Source organism: Terrapene carolina, unplaced genomic scaffold (genome assembly GCF_002925995.2).
Source record: "Terrapene carolina triunguis isolate 2854851 unplaced genomic scaffold, T_m_triunguis-2.0 Scaffold235, whole genome shotgun sequence".
NCBI lineage: Eukaryota > Metazoa > Chordata > Testudines > Emydidae > Terrapene > Terrapene triunguis.
The window spans coordinates 1,709,767-1,723,821 of NW_020664586.1; the positions used below are offsets into that span (position 1 = coordinate 1,709,767).

Consider the following 14,055-nt stretch of genomic DNA (forward strand, 5'->3'; position numbering starts at 1 on the left):
CGGCAATTCGGAGGATGGTCTCTCACTCCCGCTCGGAGCGAAGGACCGCCTGCGGAGGTGGGGGGGTGGTTTGTTTTTTTTTTTTTTTTTTTTTTTGGCTGCTTGGGGCAGCCAAAACCCTGAAGCCGGCCCTGTCATAGAGTGCAGTAGGGAAAGCGCTGTAGTCTGTCCACACTGACAGCTGCAAGCACACTGGCGTGGCCACATTAGCAGCTCTTGCAACGGCCACAGAGAGCAGTGCATTGTGGTAGCTATCCCAGCATGCAAGTGGCTGCAATGTGCTTTTCAAATGGAGGTGGGGGTGGGGGGGGTGTGACAGGGAGTGTGTTGTGTGTATGTGGGGGGAGAAAAAGTGGGTTTTGGGGGGGGCTGAGAGCATGTCAGCATCTTGTAAGTTCAGACAGCAACAGACCCTTCCCCCCCCCCCACCTCTCTCTCTCACACACAGCATTCCACAGTAATGGTTGCTTTGTCTCTGGCTGTCAAACGGAGCTTTCAAAGGGCATATTGGCATGCCTGCAGTGATTCCAAAACAATGACAAGAGTGGCCACTTGACTTAAGGGGATTATGGGACGTTTCCGGAGGCTGATCAGAGTGCAGTAATGCAACACCTCGTTCACACTGATGCCCGGGCGATTCAGCCAATGCCCACCAAGTGTTAATCTTCTCGCTAAGGTGGAGTACCAGGAGTGCTCTAGCCCTGGAGTCAGAGCGCTCTACGTGCCTTGCCAGTGTGGACGGGTAGTGAGCTAGGGTGCCTGGGGCTGCTTTAATGTGCTCTAAATCACAAGCGTCGCCAAGCCCTAAGCAATTTGTCCTGAATTGATACTCAGTTGTGTCCCGCCAGAGGCCGCATCGTTACAGGGGGACTGTGATCTGCGGGGTTGGAGTGGGAGGGCTGTGACCAGAGGGACTGTGATCCAGTGGGGGTGATGTGACCTGTGGGGTTGGAGTGGCTGTGACCAGGGGGATGGAGTGGGGGGCTGTGACCGGGGGAGCTCCAGGGGCCAGGGGACCCCCCTCTGGGCACTCACTCGTAGGTGCAGTTGGGAGAGATGTCGCGGAGGACGGGGTCTGGGCGGTACTGGAATGGCTCCGGGGCGGGGAACTGCTCCCCGTCTATCCACAGGGCCACGGGGACAGCATGCAGGTTGCTGGCTGCAGGGCTGGTGCAGCGAATCTCGGTGGGGCTGGAAACAGAGGACAGCACAACATGGAGACAAACAGACACCCGGCTGGGCTGCAGACTGCCCCTCAACCTGCTCTGGCCCACATGCCCCCCGGTGACCCGCCCGGACCAGCATAGCCGACACCCCCACGCTGGCCATCCCATAGCTGGGAGCGCGCCTGGCCCCATCCGTGCCCCAACAGGCCCTGGCAGTCCTGGGGCAGGAGCTCCCACCGAGGGCTCTGCCCCCCAGATGGGCCCTGGGCACTGCAGACAGACGTGGGCTCTAACACACTGCAGAGCGTCCGTGGCACCAGACGCCATCCAAAGGACCCCACATGGGTGTTTATGTATAAACATGACCTCAGTGGAGCACATACAGAGCTGGCCGCACCCAGCCACGCCCATCCAGCCACTCAGCCACACCGACCCGGCCACGCCAACCCAGCCATGCTGACCCAGCTGTTTGTCTGTGAATGAAATTTCTGAATGTCTGTCTAATGGCTCAGAAGTGAATCTGTAATTAGATCAAGCACAAAAAGAACTCATTGGTCAGGAAAATGTTTCTCAGGAGCAAATTAAAGTGGATGGTCAGGTTAAAGCCCTAACTGAGGAAGGCATGGAAAGTTTGAATGAGCCTAGGCAGCCTTGTGAGCTAATGGCTTTGTCTAATCAGCAGTTTGGGAAGGTGAGGATAGTGGAAAATAAGTGTCCCTATACCTTACCTGTTACCTGTGTGGAGAATCGTAACAGTAAAGGGAATGCACCTGTATAGAGGGAGCTACCCTGGTCTCCAAGCAGTTGTCTGTGAACAGCCCTGTGTGCTGGGACAAGGGAAATGAGATCCCAAGCTGTGTGTCTGTTAAAGGAAAATTTCAGCCTGTAATGGTTGAGTGTAGTGCAGTTGTCTCAGAGTTGGTTCTGGATTCAACTAGAGCCCAGGAAGAAAATGGTCCTAAGTTTGTGTCTGCTAGGGAGAATGGCACTGTAACTAGGTTGCATCCAGTTAGTGTCATGGCAAAATCCCCAGAGACCAGACAATTCTGGTGCTTGTATTTTGCCTGTTGCTAATGTGTGGCTGGAAAAGGGTGTAGCAACTTTGCCTGATCAGAGTAATATCCTAGCCAGGGCACGAGGAGAGCATAAAGGTGATTCAGTTGTGTTGCCCACTGACAGTTTGGAAACTTGCAACAAGTGGAAATAATTCCTAAGCTTGTGTGTGCGGAGCCTGGTAACCTGCATGTTGCCAGTGACTGTGACAAAAGTTGCAGAGGGAAAGAGAGTACCTCTAACCTTTTATCTAGTAAGTCTATGAGTTTGCCTGAAAGGGGATTGTGTAGAAATCCGCCTGATGAGCCAAAGGTGATCCTGGATGTAAGTGAAACCCATAAAGAGTCTGTTGTTGCTCAGGAAAGTGTTCCTTTAGAGCAAGCCCTAGGTGAAGAGGGTAAGGACAGAATTTCTGTGAGGGGTGAATTGTTGCTTAGAGAAGCTCCTAGGGAAAGGAATCCTCATGGTAATCTGTGCAAGCAGTTTGCCGCAATTGAAGGGTGTGGATGTAATTTAATCAAAAAGGTTTCAGTTCCTAGCAGCCAGAAATTTTCTGTTGTGAATGGATCCACTGACTTTCCTTTTGAAAGATCCAGTGTGGATCGCTTAGAAAAGGTCTCAGATGAAATGAAAATTGTCAGGGAATTTAAACAGTCCTATGACCAAGTGGCTGTGTTTGGCCAGCTTGTTGGGAAGAGGATGGTGTTGGAAAAAGAATGTCTCCACGCTAATTCTTTAGGTGAGCAGTCTGTGCTTCAGGGTCTAAGGACAGATTTAGTTACTGGTGTTTCAAAGCAGAAAAGTTTTATGGCTGAATGTTTAAGGATGCAGGGAAGAGCAAGCAAATTCTCTCCCTCAGACTCTTTGGATTTGTGTGGTATCTCTTTAAGACAGAGTCCAGCCTTGAAATTGGTAGCAGTTAATCTGAAAACTGGTGACCAGGCTCCTGTCTATGTTGATGCAAATTACCTGGCTGACAGGGAGAAGAAAGACTTGCTAATAGCTGTTAGCAAAGAGAATACACCCAATCAGCCAGTGGATTCTGTTAAGCAAAAGAAATCAGGGTTTAATCCTTCAGGACAAGGAGGGAAAAGGGAACTTAATTTTGCAAAGGGAAGCCACAGGTTAACCCTAAAATGCCAAAGTATTGAGCCAAAGGTGTGGCATGACAAAAATGATTGTAGATGGACACTGGCAATGGATTTGTTGTTATGGCTAATGGTAATTTTTGTACCTAATGTGTATCAAGAACTGTAAAAATGTACAATGTGCCTAATCTTTTGAAAAAACCCTTGAACATGTTAAAAGGAATACATGAGAACACACTTTATGTTAAAAGGCCTTGTTATACTGATGTTTAACAGTTAATGCCTGTAAACAGTATTGGAACTTTTCACAGGGGAAAAGACATTCCAGACCTGATGCGATGTATGAAAAGGGAAACTAAGGCACACTACCATATTGTTTTCACAGCTAAACGCCAAGTTTCCTATGCTATGGACAACATTAATATCTACATTATCTTGATATTAATTGGGTTCCAAACATTTGCCAGAGTTTGTATGGATAAAGTAGCTATGTTCTTTAGCTCACATGAGACATACAGGAAAAGCAAGGATCCACAAGAGCAGATCCAATCCACTATTGTTCTAGCCAAGTTTTACCTTAAGTTTGTAAAGAGATTCAATCATGTTATTGAACATGTCTTTGAGAAACCATTTCTGTTACACACTGATACAGCTAATAATTAGCTGTAGTAAGACAGAACCAAGGATGGGGAGCTCTTGGGATGCAATCAGCGATGTTTGTGTCATCCCTTCCTGCATCAATTTTGCGTTGGGGGTGTGACGTTATTGACATAAACTGTGACCGTATAGATCATTATTGCAACCACTATTACATATTTGCAGTAAATATTGTACAAATATTGTCGAGTGTGGTGTTTATGACAAGGTTATGATTTGCTGGTTATGATTATGCTGTCTGTATGTATAAGCTTTTCTGGGAATGTTCAAACTAACATGTAAACAATGGCGTCTGCCTGCAAACTCAGTCATGCATGGACATGTGACTTGCCCATGTGACTCCAAGCTCCATCTTGCTGCTGTGATTTTCCACAGTAAGAACAAAGGGGTGTCCTTCCATGGGGAAGAGAATATAAAAGGCCTTGAAAACCCCTCCATTTTGTCTTCAATCCTGCTTCTGATCTCTGGAGGAACTCTGCTACAAACTGAAACTCTGAACAAAGGACTAAATGACCCATCCCAGCTGTGGATGTACTCCAGAGACTTGATTTGAACCAGAGGGGTAGCCATGTTAGTCTGGATCTGTAAAAAGCAACAGAGAGTCCTGTGGCACCTTTAAGACTAACAGATGTATTGGAGCATAAGCTTTCGTGGATGAATACCCACTTTGTCAGACGTCATGCGTCAGACGTGGGTATTCACCCACAAAAGCTTATGCTCCAATACATCTGTTAGTCTTAAAGGTGCCACAGGACTCTCTGTTGCTTTTTATTGATTTGAACCTGCAGTTTATTCCATCACTGCTACAAGCCTGAACCAAGAACTTTGCCACTGCTGTATGTAATTGATTCCATTTAACCAATTTTAGCTCTCATCTATAATTTCTTTCTTTTTCTAAATAAACCTTTAGATTTTGGACTCTAAAGGATTGGCAACAGCGTGATTTGTAAGATCTGACTTGTATATTGACCTGGGTCCGGGGCTTGGTCCTTTCAGATAAGGAGAACCTTTTTTCTTTTACTGGGATGTTGGTTTTTATAACCATTTGTCCCCATAACGAGTGGCACTGGTGGTGATACTGGAAACTGGAGTGTCTAAGGGAATTGCTTGTATGACTTATGGTTAGCCAGTGTAGTAAAACCAAAGTCCTCTCTGTTTGGCTGGTTTGGTGTGCCTTAGAGCTGGAGAACCACCAGCCTTGGGCCATAACTGCCCTGCTCTAAGCAATTTGTCCTGAATTGATGCTCTCAGTGGTGTCCCACCAGAGGGAGCATCGTTACAGCCACACCCAGCCATGCTGACCCGTGATGACCAGAGAAACTCCAGCTGAGAGGCCAATTCAGGCAAGGTAGCCCCCAGACTTCTCTGACCTACCCCTTCTCAGCTGGGCCGCTCACTGTCCAGCTGTCGAATATGAAGTTTTTAGCTACAGTGACCTAGAGCCGATGGCCCAAGCCCAGCCCCCCCAAGCCAACGCAGCAATGAGAGCTCCATGCTTTCTGTACCTCTGCTGCCCCGCCACGGGGCACTCTGCCTCTCCGAGCATCACCCTCCAGCTGCTGCCCACGGTCAGGTTTCGGCCCCAGATGGAGAGCTGGGTCCCGCCGGCCAGCGGGCCGTACACAGGGCGGATGGCAGTGACGTTCGGCACCTGTGGAGCCACAGAGGGCACGGGGCCTTTACCAAGGGAAGTGGGGGGCAGGTCATCCCCAGAGGGGAACCTCTCCAGCATGCTGCCCGCTGGCCGCCTCCCTGCCAGACACAAAGCATGGCCCAGGGAGAGGGTGAGCCTCTGGGGAGGGCCCTGCCTCTCTGGCACAAGACGGGAGGCCAGGGCAGGGCTGCTGCAGTGGAGCTGTCTCCATTGCACATGCTAGGGCTGCTCAGTGGCTGCCATAGGAACTCCATCAGGGAGGGAGCTAGCCACAGGTTCAGCCTAACCTCCAATGAGGGAGGGGTGGTGATGGGACGGTGTGGGGCGAAGGAGAGGTGCGCTGGGTGTGCCAGGGTGCGTGTGTGTGTGTGTCCCAGCTGGGCACCAGGCCCTGCTTACAGGGGGGCTAGGCCTGACACATGATAGGGACAAGCCGCTGGCTGGAGAGCAGGCGGGGCACTCTGCCAACCCTGCTCCGGGGGCTGCCGTCCTCGGGATCCCAGCTGGCACTGGGGGGCGGCACTCCCAGACAAGCCCCATTGCCGACCCCTGGCTCCGGCCGGGAGGGCGACTCTCCTGGGGGGCTGTCCCTGCAGCTGGGAGGCGGGCAGGGGAAAGGACGTACCACAAAGATGAAGCCACCAAGGGATGAGGAGCCACTGACGTGGAAGGGCGGGTCCCTCGTCTGCTCCTCGATGGTGAGCTGAACCGTGACAGGCCCCGTCACCACCTGGTCAATGCTCAGCTCCAGCTTGCACACCAGCACGTCTACAGCGGCCTTGGTGGGGGGCAGCACGGGGGGCCTGCGGGACACAGCAGGGAGCACTGAGACACGGGGGCAGGCCCAACCCCCCACCCCAGCCAGAGAGGACAACAGCAGGGCCCACACCCCTGCCGTCACCATCCGCAGAGCAGGGGCACCAGCCGGGAAGCGGCTCTCAGAGGGAAAGTCACTGGACTCTATCACCAAAACCACCCTGGTAATCACTGAACGCCTCTGGTACAAACCCCAGTGGGTGCCACCAGCTGCCCGTGCTCCGGGTCTGACGGCAAACCTGCTGGTGCCCCTCAGTCCTGACCCACAGCCCCTCTTGCCCATATTACTCCAGCCCCCTCCTAAAAGGCCTGGTTGCTTGGGGCAGTGGCTGCATGACATGGGGCAGAACTCGCTGGGGTGCCAGCACTGGTGACTCGGGCCATGGGGAAAGGCCGGTGGCTGCGTGCCTGGAGGAGCTGATTCCATCATGCACTGCCAGCCCGTTTCCACTCGGGAAAGCTGCCAGCTCCTGGCACCGGTATGTGGAGGGGCCCCACCTTGGGAGATGTTGCAGCTCAAATGCGGACAGAGCAGGGGCCAGGATCATACTGCAGAGAGAGAGGCCCACCGGGGGAGGGGAGGGGATGAGAGAGGGAGCTGACTCAAGAACCACCCCGCTCTGCCTTCTCTCTGCTACCTAAACTGGGGGAGGTCGGGGGGGGGTGCTCCAAGCACCCCACAAGCTGAATAGGGAAGGTGCCTCTTCCCCCTCCCCACCCATGTTCTGAGCTGCCGCTGGCCAGGAAGGAAGGCCCTACCCCCAGGTGAGTCAGCCGGAGAAACCTCTATCCCCAGGTCAGTGGCAGCCCTGACAGCAGCCCCGGATCCCCACCACCACCCCCTACCTCCTGCCCAGGCTCTCCTCAGGCAGCACGGTGCAGTCCCTCTGCCCCACCGTCACCCGGTAGGTGCTGCCGGCCACGGGGGACCCGACGGCGGCAGTGAAGTGCCGGCGTGACTGGAAGCCCATCCCGCAGAGCGTCACCCGGGTGCGGCCATGCAAGGGGGCGCTTCGGGGGTGGAACTGAGGGGAAACAAGGCAGAGTAACATCCCCGGCCCATCCCAGCTCTCCACCCTCGGACCCCCAACAGCAGCACAGGGCTCACCCACCCAGCTCACGGGCAGCAGGTGGGCAGCCCTGGTGGGGAAGGAAGGGTGCAGGCCAGAGGCTGGCCCTGTGGCAAAACTACTTGGTGAGCCCTGGGCCATGGCGGGAGGCATGTCCAATGGCAGGCTGAGGGGACCCCCCAGCGCACTGACAGGGCAGCAGCAGATGGCATTGGGAGCCGTGCCCACCCTCCCCTTGTCCAAACCCACCTGTTGTCCCTGCGGCCACCACAGCCTGCGCTGAGGTGATGGACCCAGCGTGGTTCACATTCCGGGGACCGAACCAGTAGCCTCCAGAGTCCAGGGCAGGAGCTATGACAGCGCAACCTGAAGAGCTCCCCAGCGCTGAGGTGGGTTTGAGATGGCCCCCAAGCAGCAGGCTGTCCCTAGGGGGCCTCTAACAGCTCCCTGCCCGGAAGGCTGCCCTGAGTGGGCCTGTGACAGCTCCCCACCCAGCAGGCCGCCCCAAGGGGGCCCATGACAGCTCCCCGCCTGGCAGGAGGCCCGTGGAAGCCTGTAAAAGCTCCCGACCTGGCAGGACACCCGAGGGAGCCCATGACAGCTTCCCACCCCACAGGACACCAAGGGGGCCTGTGTCAGCACCCCGCCTGGCAGCACACCCCAAGGGGCCTGGGACAGCTCCCCGCCTAGCAGGACGCCCGAGGGGGCCTGTGACAACTCCCTGTCCGGCAGGACGCCCTGAGGGGGCCCATGGCAGCTCCCTACCTGGCAGGACCCCCTGAGAGGGACCGTGACAGCTCCCTGGCAGGCAGCAGTCCTGTGGAAGGGCAATGCTGGGAAAATAACCTCTTCCAGTACTGGAGTTTATAACTTCTTCTAATGCAACTTGGCAGCTGGGCATGAGAAGGAGATGCCCGCAAGTGCTGCATGGATGCCGGCCAAGGTGCCCCCGGGGAAGCGTCTGACCAGCCATCCAGGGACTCAGATGAGGGGGAAAGGAGGCATTTCCCCATTGTGACGCTCTGTACCTCGGGGGAACACCCTACACCCCCATGTTCATCTCTATAAAATGATTGTGTGGTATCCAATGCAAAGTTTGTCATGTTGGGTGGCTTCGGAAGGCTCATGATGCACTGAGCATGGTTGTTATAGTGATGTTATACTAATTGTTACAGTAATGTTATAGTAAGGTTATAGGTTATAACTTCATGTATATAGTTATGAGGCTGAAAATGTATCCTCATGGCTTAGAACAAGCCTATGCAAAAACTCTCCAAGAGCAGAGAGGCAGTTCACACCTTGTCAGGGCATGGATGGGACAAACCCAGCCCAGCCTCACAGGAACAATGGACACTGGCTTAGGCAGGAACAAAAGAATCTGTTGGACCCTCGAGGGAGTCACCCCCTTCCTTTGTGCAGTTTGGGACTGCGATGAGGTAATGCACACCTGACTGAAGTGGGGGGGGGGGAGCCAAGAGGAAAGAAAGGACATGATAAAAGGGAGAGAGATTTTGCCATGCTTCCTCTCTCTCACACCTACATCTACAGACACCACCACGCGACTGAAACGCTGATCAAAGGGGAGAGCCTGACAGAAAAGTAACCAGCCAGCCTCTGGTGAGAAGCATCTATGTTTTTAAGGACACTGAAAGTGTTAGGATCAGCTTAGAATGCATTTTGCTTTTATTTCATTTGACCAAATCTGACTTGTTATGCTTTGATTTATAATCACTTAATCCATCTTTGTAGTTAATAAATCTGTTTGTTTATTCTACCTGAAGCAGTGCATTTGGTTTGCAGTTTGTCAGAGGCTCCCCTTGGGATAACAAGCCTGGTACATATCAATTTCTTTGTTAAACTGATGAACTTATATAAGCTTGCAGTGTCCAGCAGGCATAACTGGACACTGCAAGACGGAGGTTCCTAGGGTTGTTTCTGGGACCAGAGATATTGGCTTGTGTCATTCGTTTGCAAGTAGCTGGGAGCAGCTTACATGCCAGAGGCTGTGCATGAACAGCCCAGGAGTGGGGGTTCTGACAGCAGAGCAGGGTAAGGATGGCTGCCAAAGTCAAGGATTGGAGTGACCTAGGAGATCACCAGTCCAGATAACACCAGAGGAGAACGTCACACCCATGTTAACAGAGATGTTTTTAAACCGCTTGCTGCCATCCCATGGGTCACAATGTTGGTGAGTTTGAGGCCTTCCCCTGCCCTGCGTCTGTCTGCTCTGTCAGCTGATCAGGACAGCTATCTGTTACCCTGGGTGTGTACAGCACCCAGCACAGCAGAGCCCTTATCCTCACGTACTGCAGCAATACGGAGCCTTTGGTGTAACCAGTCCTTGCCGGGGAGCTGGCCTTTGGCAAGGTTGTGGGGGAAGCTGAACTAACAAGCACGCTCAGGAGCAGCTGCTAACCGGCCCCTCTGCCCTGTTTGAGTCTCTGCAGGAGGGAGGTGGTGGGAGAAGGAGTTTGTTTTTGCAGAGGACCACGTGTAACCTCGTCTAGCAGAAAACTGCCTGGAGATGACCCTAGCAACCGGTGACCTGGTGACCAGGAGGCCCAGCCCAGCTTGGCAGTCAGCTGGTTCTGGCCAGTGGGAGGACAAAGGGCTGAGGAGAAAGGACCCCGGTGACCTGACCAGCCAGTTCCAGCCAGTGGGGAACAAAGGATGGAAGAGAGGAGCCCCAGGCGACCTGTTTAGCTGGGACCAAAGACAAAGGACAGGGGAGGAGCTGTTGCGGGAGATGATATAGGATGATCGGCAGGAAGGAGGGGGCTTCTGAACTAGGGAGAGAGAGCAGCCAGAGCCCACCTGGATGCAGGAGAGACCTAGATGTACAGTACTGAGAGCTGCTAGGCCTGAGGGTCTGGAGAGTTTCCTGTGCTGGGTTCAGATGCTCAATAAACCCTCATGTTTTACGCTGGCTGAGAGTCACTCCAGTCTAGAGATCAGGGCTGCATCATTCCCTCTGGGGGTGGAGGCCCTGGGGGTCCAGAGTGAGTGGACTCCCTGAGGGGACCCACGGCAAGAGACAGGCATGCTGAAGGCTCAGAGAGGTGCAGTTCCAGGGGCCTACGGATTAACCCCCGAGACAGAGCAGACTCCAGAGAAGGGTTGTCGCACTGAAGGCAGTTCCTCCCAGGGACTGTATGGAGCCAAGAAAGAGCACAAGTCCTGGGAGTCTATGATATAGGGCAGTTACCTTAGACCCGAATGAGAGGGCACATGAGAAACGGCAATAAAATATTGCCTGATCTAGGGAAGGGAGGATGGGGCAGAGGACAAACAATGACATTAAAAGATGGGACATTCAAACCAATAAAAGGCAATACTTCTGCACACAACATGTGAGCAGACTGTGGAACTCACTGCCACCAGAAGCTACAGAGGCCAGGAACTTGACAGAATGCAAAAAGGGATTGGACATGGGCACGGACAATAATAGCCAGAGCTGTCATAATTAATAACAAATCTGGCAGGGATATTGAACCTCCTGCCTCAGGGCTTAAGCCAACCTATTAGAGACCAGGAGGGGACCTGTGTGCGGAGGGCTGACACCTCTGAAACCTCAGCGCTGGTCCCTGGGAGTCTGGGCCGGACAGATCTCTGCTCTGACCCAGTCTGGCAATGCCCATGTTCCTCTGATAGGCGACAAACCCCGCCCTCTCCCCCCAGCCTGGCACAAAGCCAGTCCCAGCCAAGAGCAGCATGTCCCCTGCCAGCCCCCCTTGGGGGAGGGAAATGCCCAGGTTACTGCAGAGCTAGGAAAGGGGATTGGGGGTGAGCACGAAAGAATAGCTGGGTCAGTGCAGCAGCCAGGCAGCACCACTCCCTCCAGGGCAGGATCGGCAGCGGGTGTGTTTTGGGTCCAGGGCCCTAGGGGCTGCATGTATCAAGGTGCACCGGAGAAAGCAGAGTGCAAAGCGTGGGCCCGAGACAAGGCAAGAGCCAGCGCAGCATACGAGGAGGAACAGGAGGGACAGCGCGGGGGACGGTGCAGGGGCCTACGTCAGTGAGGATGGGAGGGCAGCTCTTTTTGGTCCATAGTGCTGCGCAGTCCTCCTGCCGAGTGCACACACCCCCACACCAGCCGCACCGCATGAAGCGCTCCGCCCGCAGGCAGCGCTGGCATGTCAGGAAGTGGCGGCAGCCTGGGCCGGTGATGGCAACTTGAGACACCTTCAGGGAAAAGGGAGAATGTCAGCATGCAGGACCAAGGCTCGCGGAGATCTCGGGGCAACCGCAAAGCACTCGCTGAACGGGGACCTCCACACCAGGAGGGAAGGACACGGCCTTCCTGCAGCTGGCATGCCCCTGGGCACAGCCACTGCTGTCTCCCAGCCACGGGTGAGGGGCTGCGATGAACCCCGCGGCCCAGCCAGCACATCTCCCCAGGACTGACCAGCTGGCGGGATGGCCGGGTCAGCAGCCCAACGTGCAGACCACCTGCCTACACCCCACAGCACTCGGAGGCGGTCCAGGGCTCCAATCCCATTTGGGGCGAGGGCACAGAGTTGGTTCCCGACCGGGCGAAGTGGGAGCCCCCAGCCCAGCAAGGTCGGGGGCGAACGCTCGCCTGTCTCACCTTGTTTCCAGTGGCAAAGAGCAGAGAGTCCTGCAGCAGGCCAACCTCCCGCAGCACCGGCAGCTCCTTGCCCAGGGAGAAATTGGCCAAGGTGACGGTGTAGGAGCTGGATCGCTGAAGCACCACCTGAGGGGGGGCAGTTGGCCGTGTTCAGAGAGCGAGCGACCCCAAGGAAAGCCGGAGGACATGGCCCAGCCGACCCCCGCGGGAGGAGAGCAGCACTGCCCTGGGCGGGGCACCGTGCCCCGGCTCCCTGCAATCCCAGGGAAGGGGGGGGTCTACAGTGTCCGCATGGCCCCCCAGTGCTGCTCAGGCCCAGCCAGTGGCCTGCCCACATGGCTGGATGGAGGCAGCTGACTCCTCCAGGCCCAGCCAGCGGCACGGAGAGAGGGAGAGCCTACGGTAGTGGCAGCACAGCAATAGCGCCAGGGAAAGGGATGGAGGTACTTTGGATTGGGCACAGTCCAGTCATCCTCACAGGTCATTGTGACTGGCAGCCAGCCACAGAGCCCCAAGTCCAGGCATGATTTGCCCCATTTCATCCGGCCCGTGCCAGTTCCACGGGACGGACGCCCCGCGTGAGCTTTGGAAACCGCTGGAGCATCCCAGGGCGTGTCGCCCCCTGCTGGAGGGGCTGGCATTGCAGCTCCCCCTGGAGTGGATACGGGGCACAGCCATGGAGCCTGGCACTGCAGAGCCTACCTGCATGATGCGCCCCTCCGCCGTGCCCAGGTGGGCGACCGTCACATTGCCCTGGGCCATCACAAAGATGGAGGTGAGCAGGACTCCGGCCATGTGCCCATTGAACAGATCTACCTTGTAGGGGGCCGTGGTGACCAGGGTGGGCTTGTTCCAGCAGCTGGTATCCACCACCGGAGACGAGAGGTTCACCTGGGACATCGCACAGCGTTAGCTCCCTGTGGCACCTCCACCGCCCCCCTGTCTTCTTCCTCCTCCCCACCCCCCCCGGCTGCCCGGTGTCACACATGGACCTGCCTGTGCTCCCGCTGCATCTGGGGCCGCTGCCCCCGCCCTGCCACTCACTGCTCCCTCGGCCGGCCACCCGTGGGGAGGGAGCAGCTGGGGGGAAAGGGGACAAAGGGGACAGGGAATCCACTGCTGGCCCCAGCCACTTCCAGCTACCCCCTGCCCGGCTTCCTCCCGCCACCACCAGCAGTTAGCTCCACATTCCCACCTATACACCCCAACCTCCCAGTACCACCCAGCCCCCCCCATACACCCCCTGCACCCCGTTCCACCCAGCACCCACCCATACATCCCAACCCCCCAGCATCCCAGTATCGCCCATATACTGCAAACTCCCCAATACCACCCAATCTCCCAACCCTCCATACACTCCAACCCCCCAGCATCCCAGTACCACCCATACACCCCCAACTCCCCAGTGCCACCCAACCCCCATACACCCCCTGAACCCCAGTACCACCCAGCCCCCCAGCATCTACCCATATGCCCCCAACCCTCCAGCATCCCAGTATCACCCATATACCAACTCCCCAGTACCACCCAGCCCCCACCCATACACCCCCAACCCCAAGTACCACCCAGCATCCCAGTACCCACCCATACACCCCAACCCCCCAGCACCACCCATATACCAACTCCCCAGTACCACCTGCACCCCCATTCACCCGCTGCACCCCAGTACCACCCAGCCTTCCAGCACCCATCTATACATCCCCCAACTCCATAGCACCCACCCATACACCCCCTAACCTCCCTCCCCACCCCCATACATCCCATCTTCCACTACGGGGTGCATTGCCCAGAAGCTGAAGTTGATGCAATCGACAAATATGAAATGAACTCAGTAACTGATTGGCCCAGAACATCCCCCATGGTGCTATACAGAACTTGGCACCTGCGGGTGTGGGTAGCCTTTGGGCTTGGTGCTGGCCGGGCGAGGAGAAGGGGACTCCCCTGATCTCCAGCTCCCCTTTCT

At 55.6% G+C, this 14,055-nt stretch overlaps 1 protein-coding gene across 2 annotated transcripts in view; it reads right to left on the reverse strand.

Annotated features, from left to right (window-relative positions):
• The window catches only part of MST1R (macrophage stimulating 1 receptor), a 45,316-nt gene that overhangs the window by 14,096 nt on the left and 17,165 nt on the right, over window positions 1–14,055 (reverse strand). Inside the window, exons 3-9 of one of the 2 annotated variants that reach the window (XM_024193691.1) lie at window positions 12,795–12,983; window positions 12,093–12,218; window positions 11,516–11,686; window positions 7,281–7,459; window positions 6,244–6,421; window positions 5,470–5,615; window positions 1,036–1,191 (exon numbers count right to left, since the gene is read on the reverse strand). In XM_024193691.1, the coding sequence (XP_024049459.1) occupies window positions 1,036–1,191; window positions 5,470–5,615; window positions 6,244–6,421; window positions 7,281–7,459; window positions 11,516–11,686; window positions 12,093–12,218; window positions 12,795–12,983 (1,145 nt within the window). Of the gene's footprint in view, window positions 1–1,035; window positions 1,687–5,469; window positions 5,616–6,243; window positions 6,422–7,280; window positions 7,460–11,515; window positions 11,687–12,092; window positions 12,219–12,794; window positions 12,984–14,055 lie in introns of both variants that reach the window. The other variant, XM_024193688.1, reaches the window with a different exon arrangement.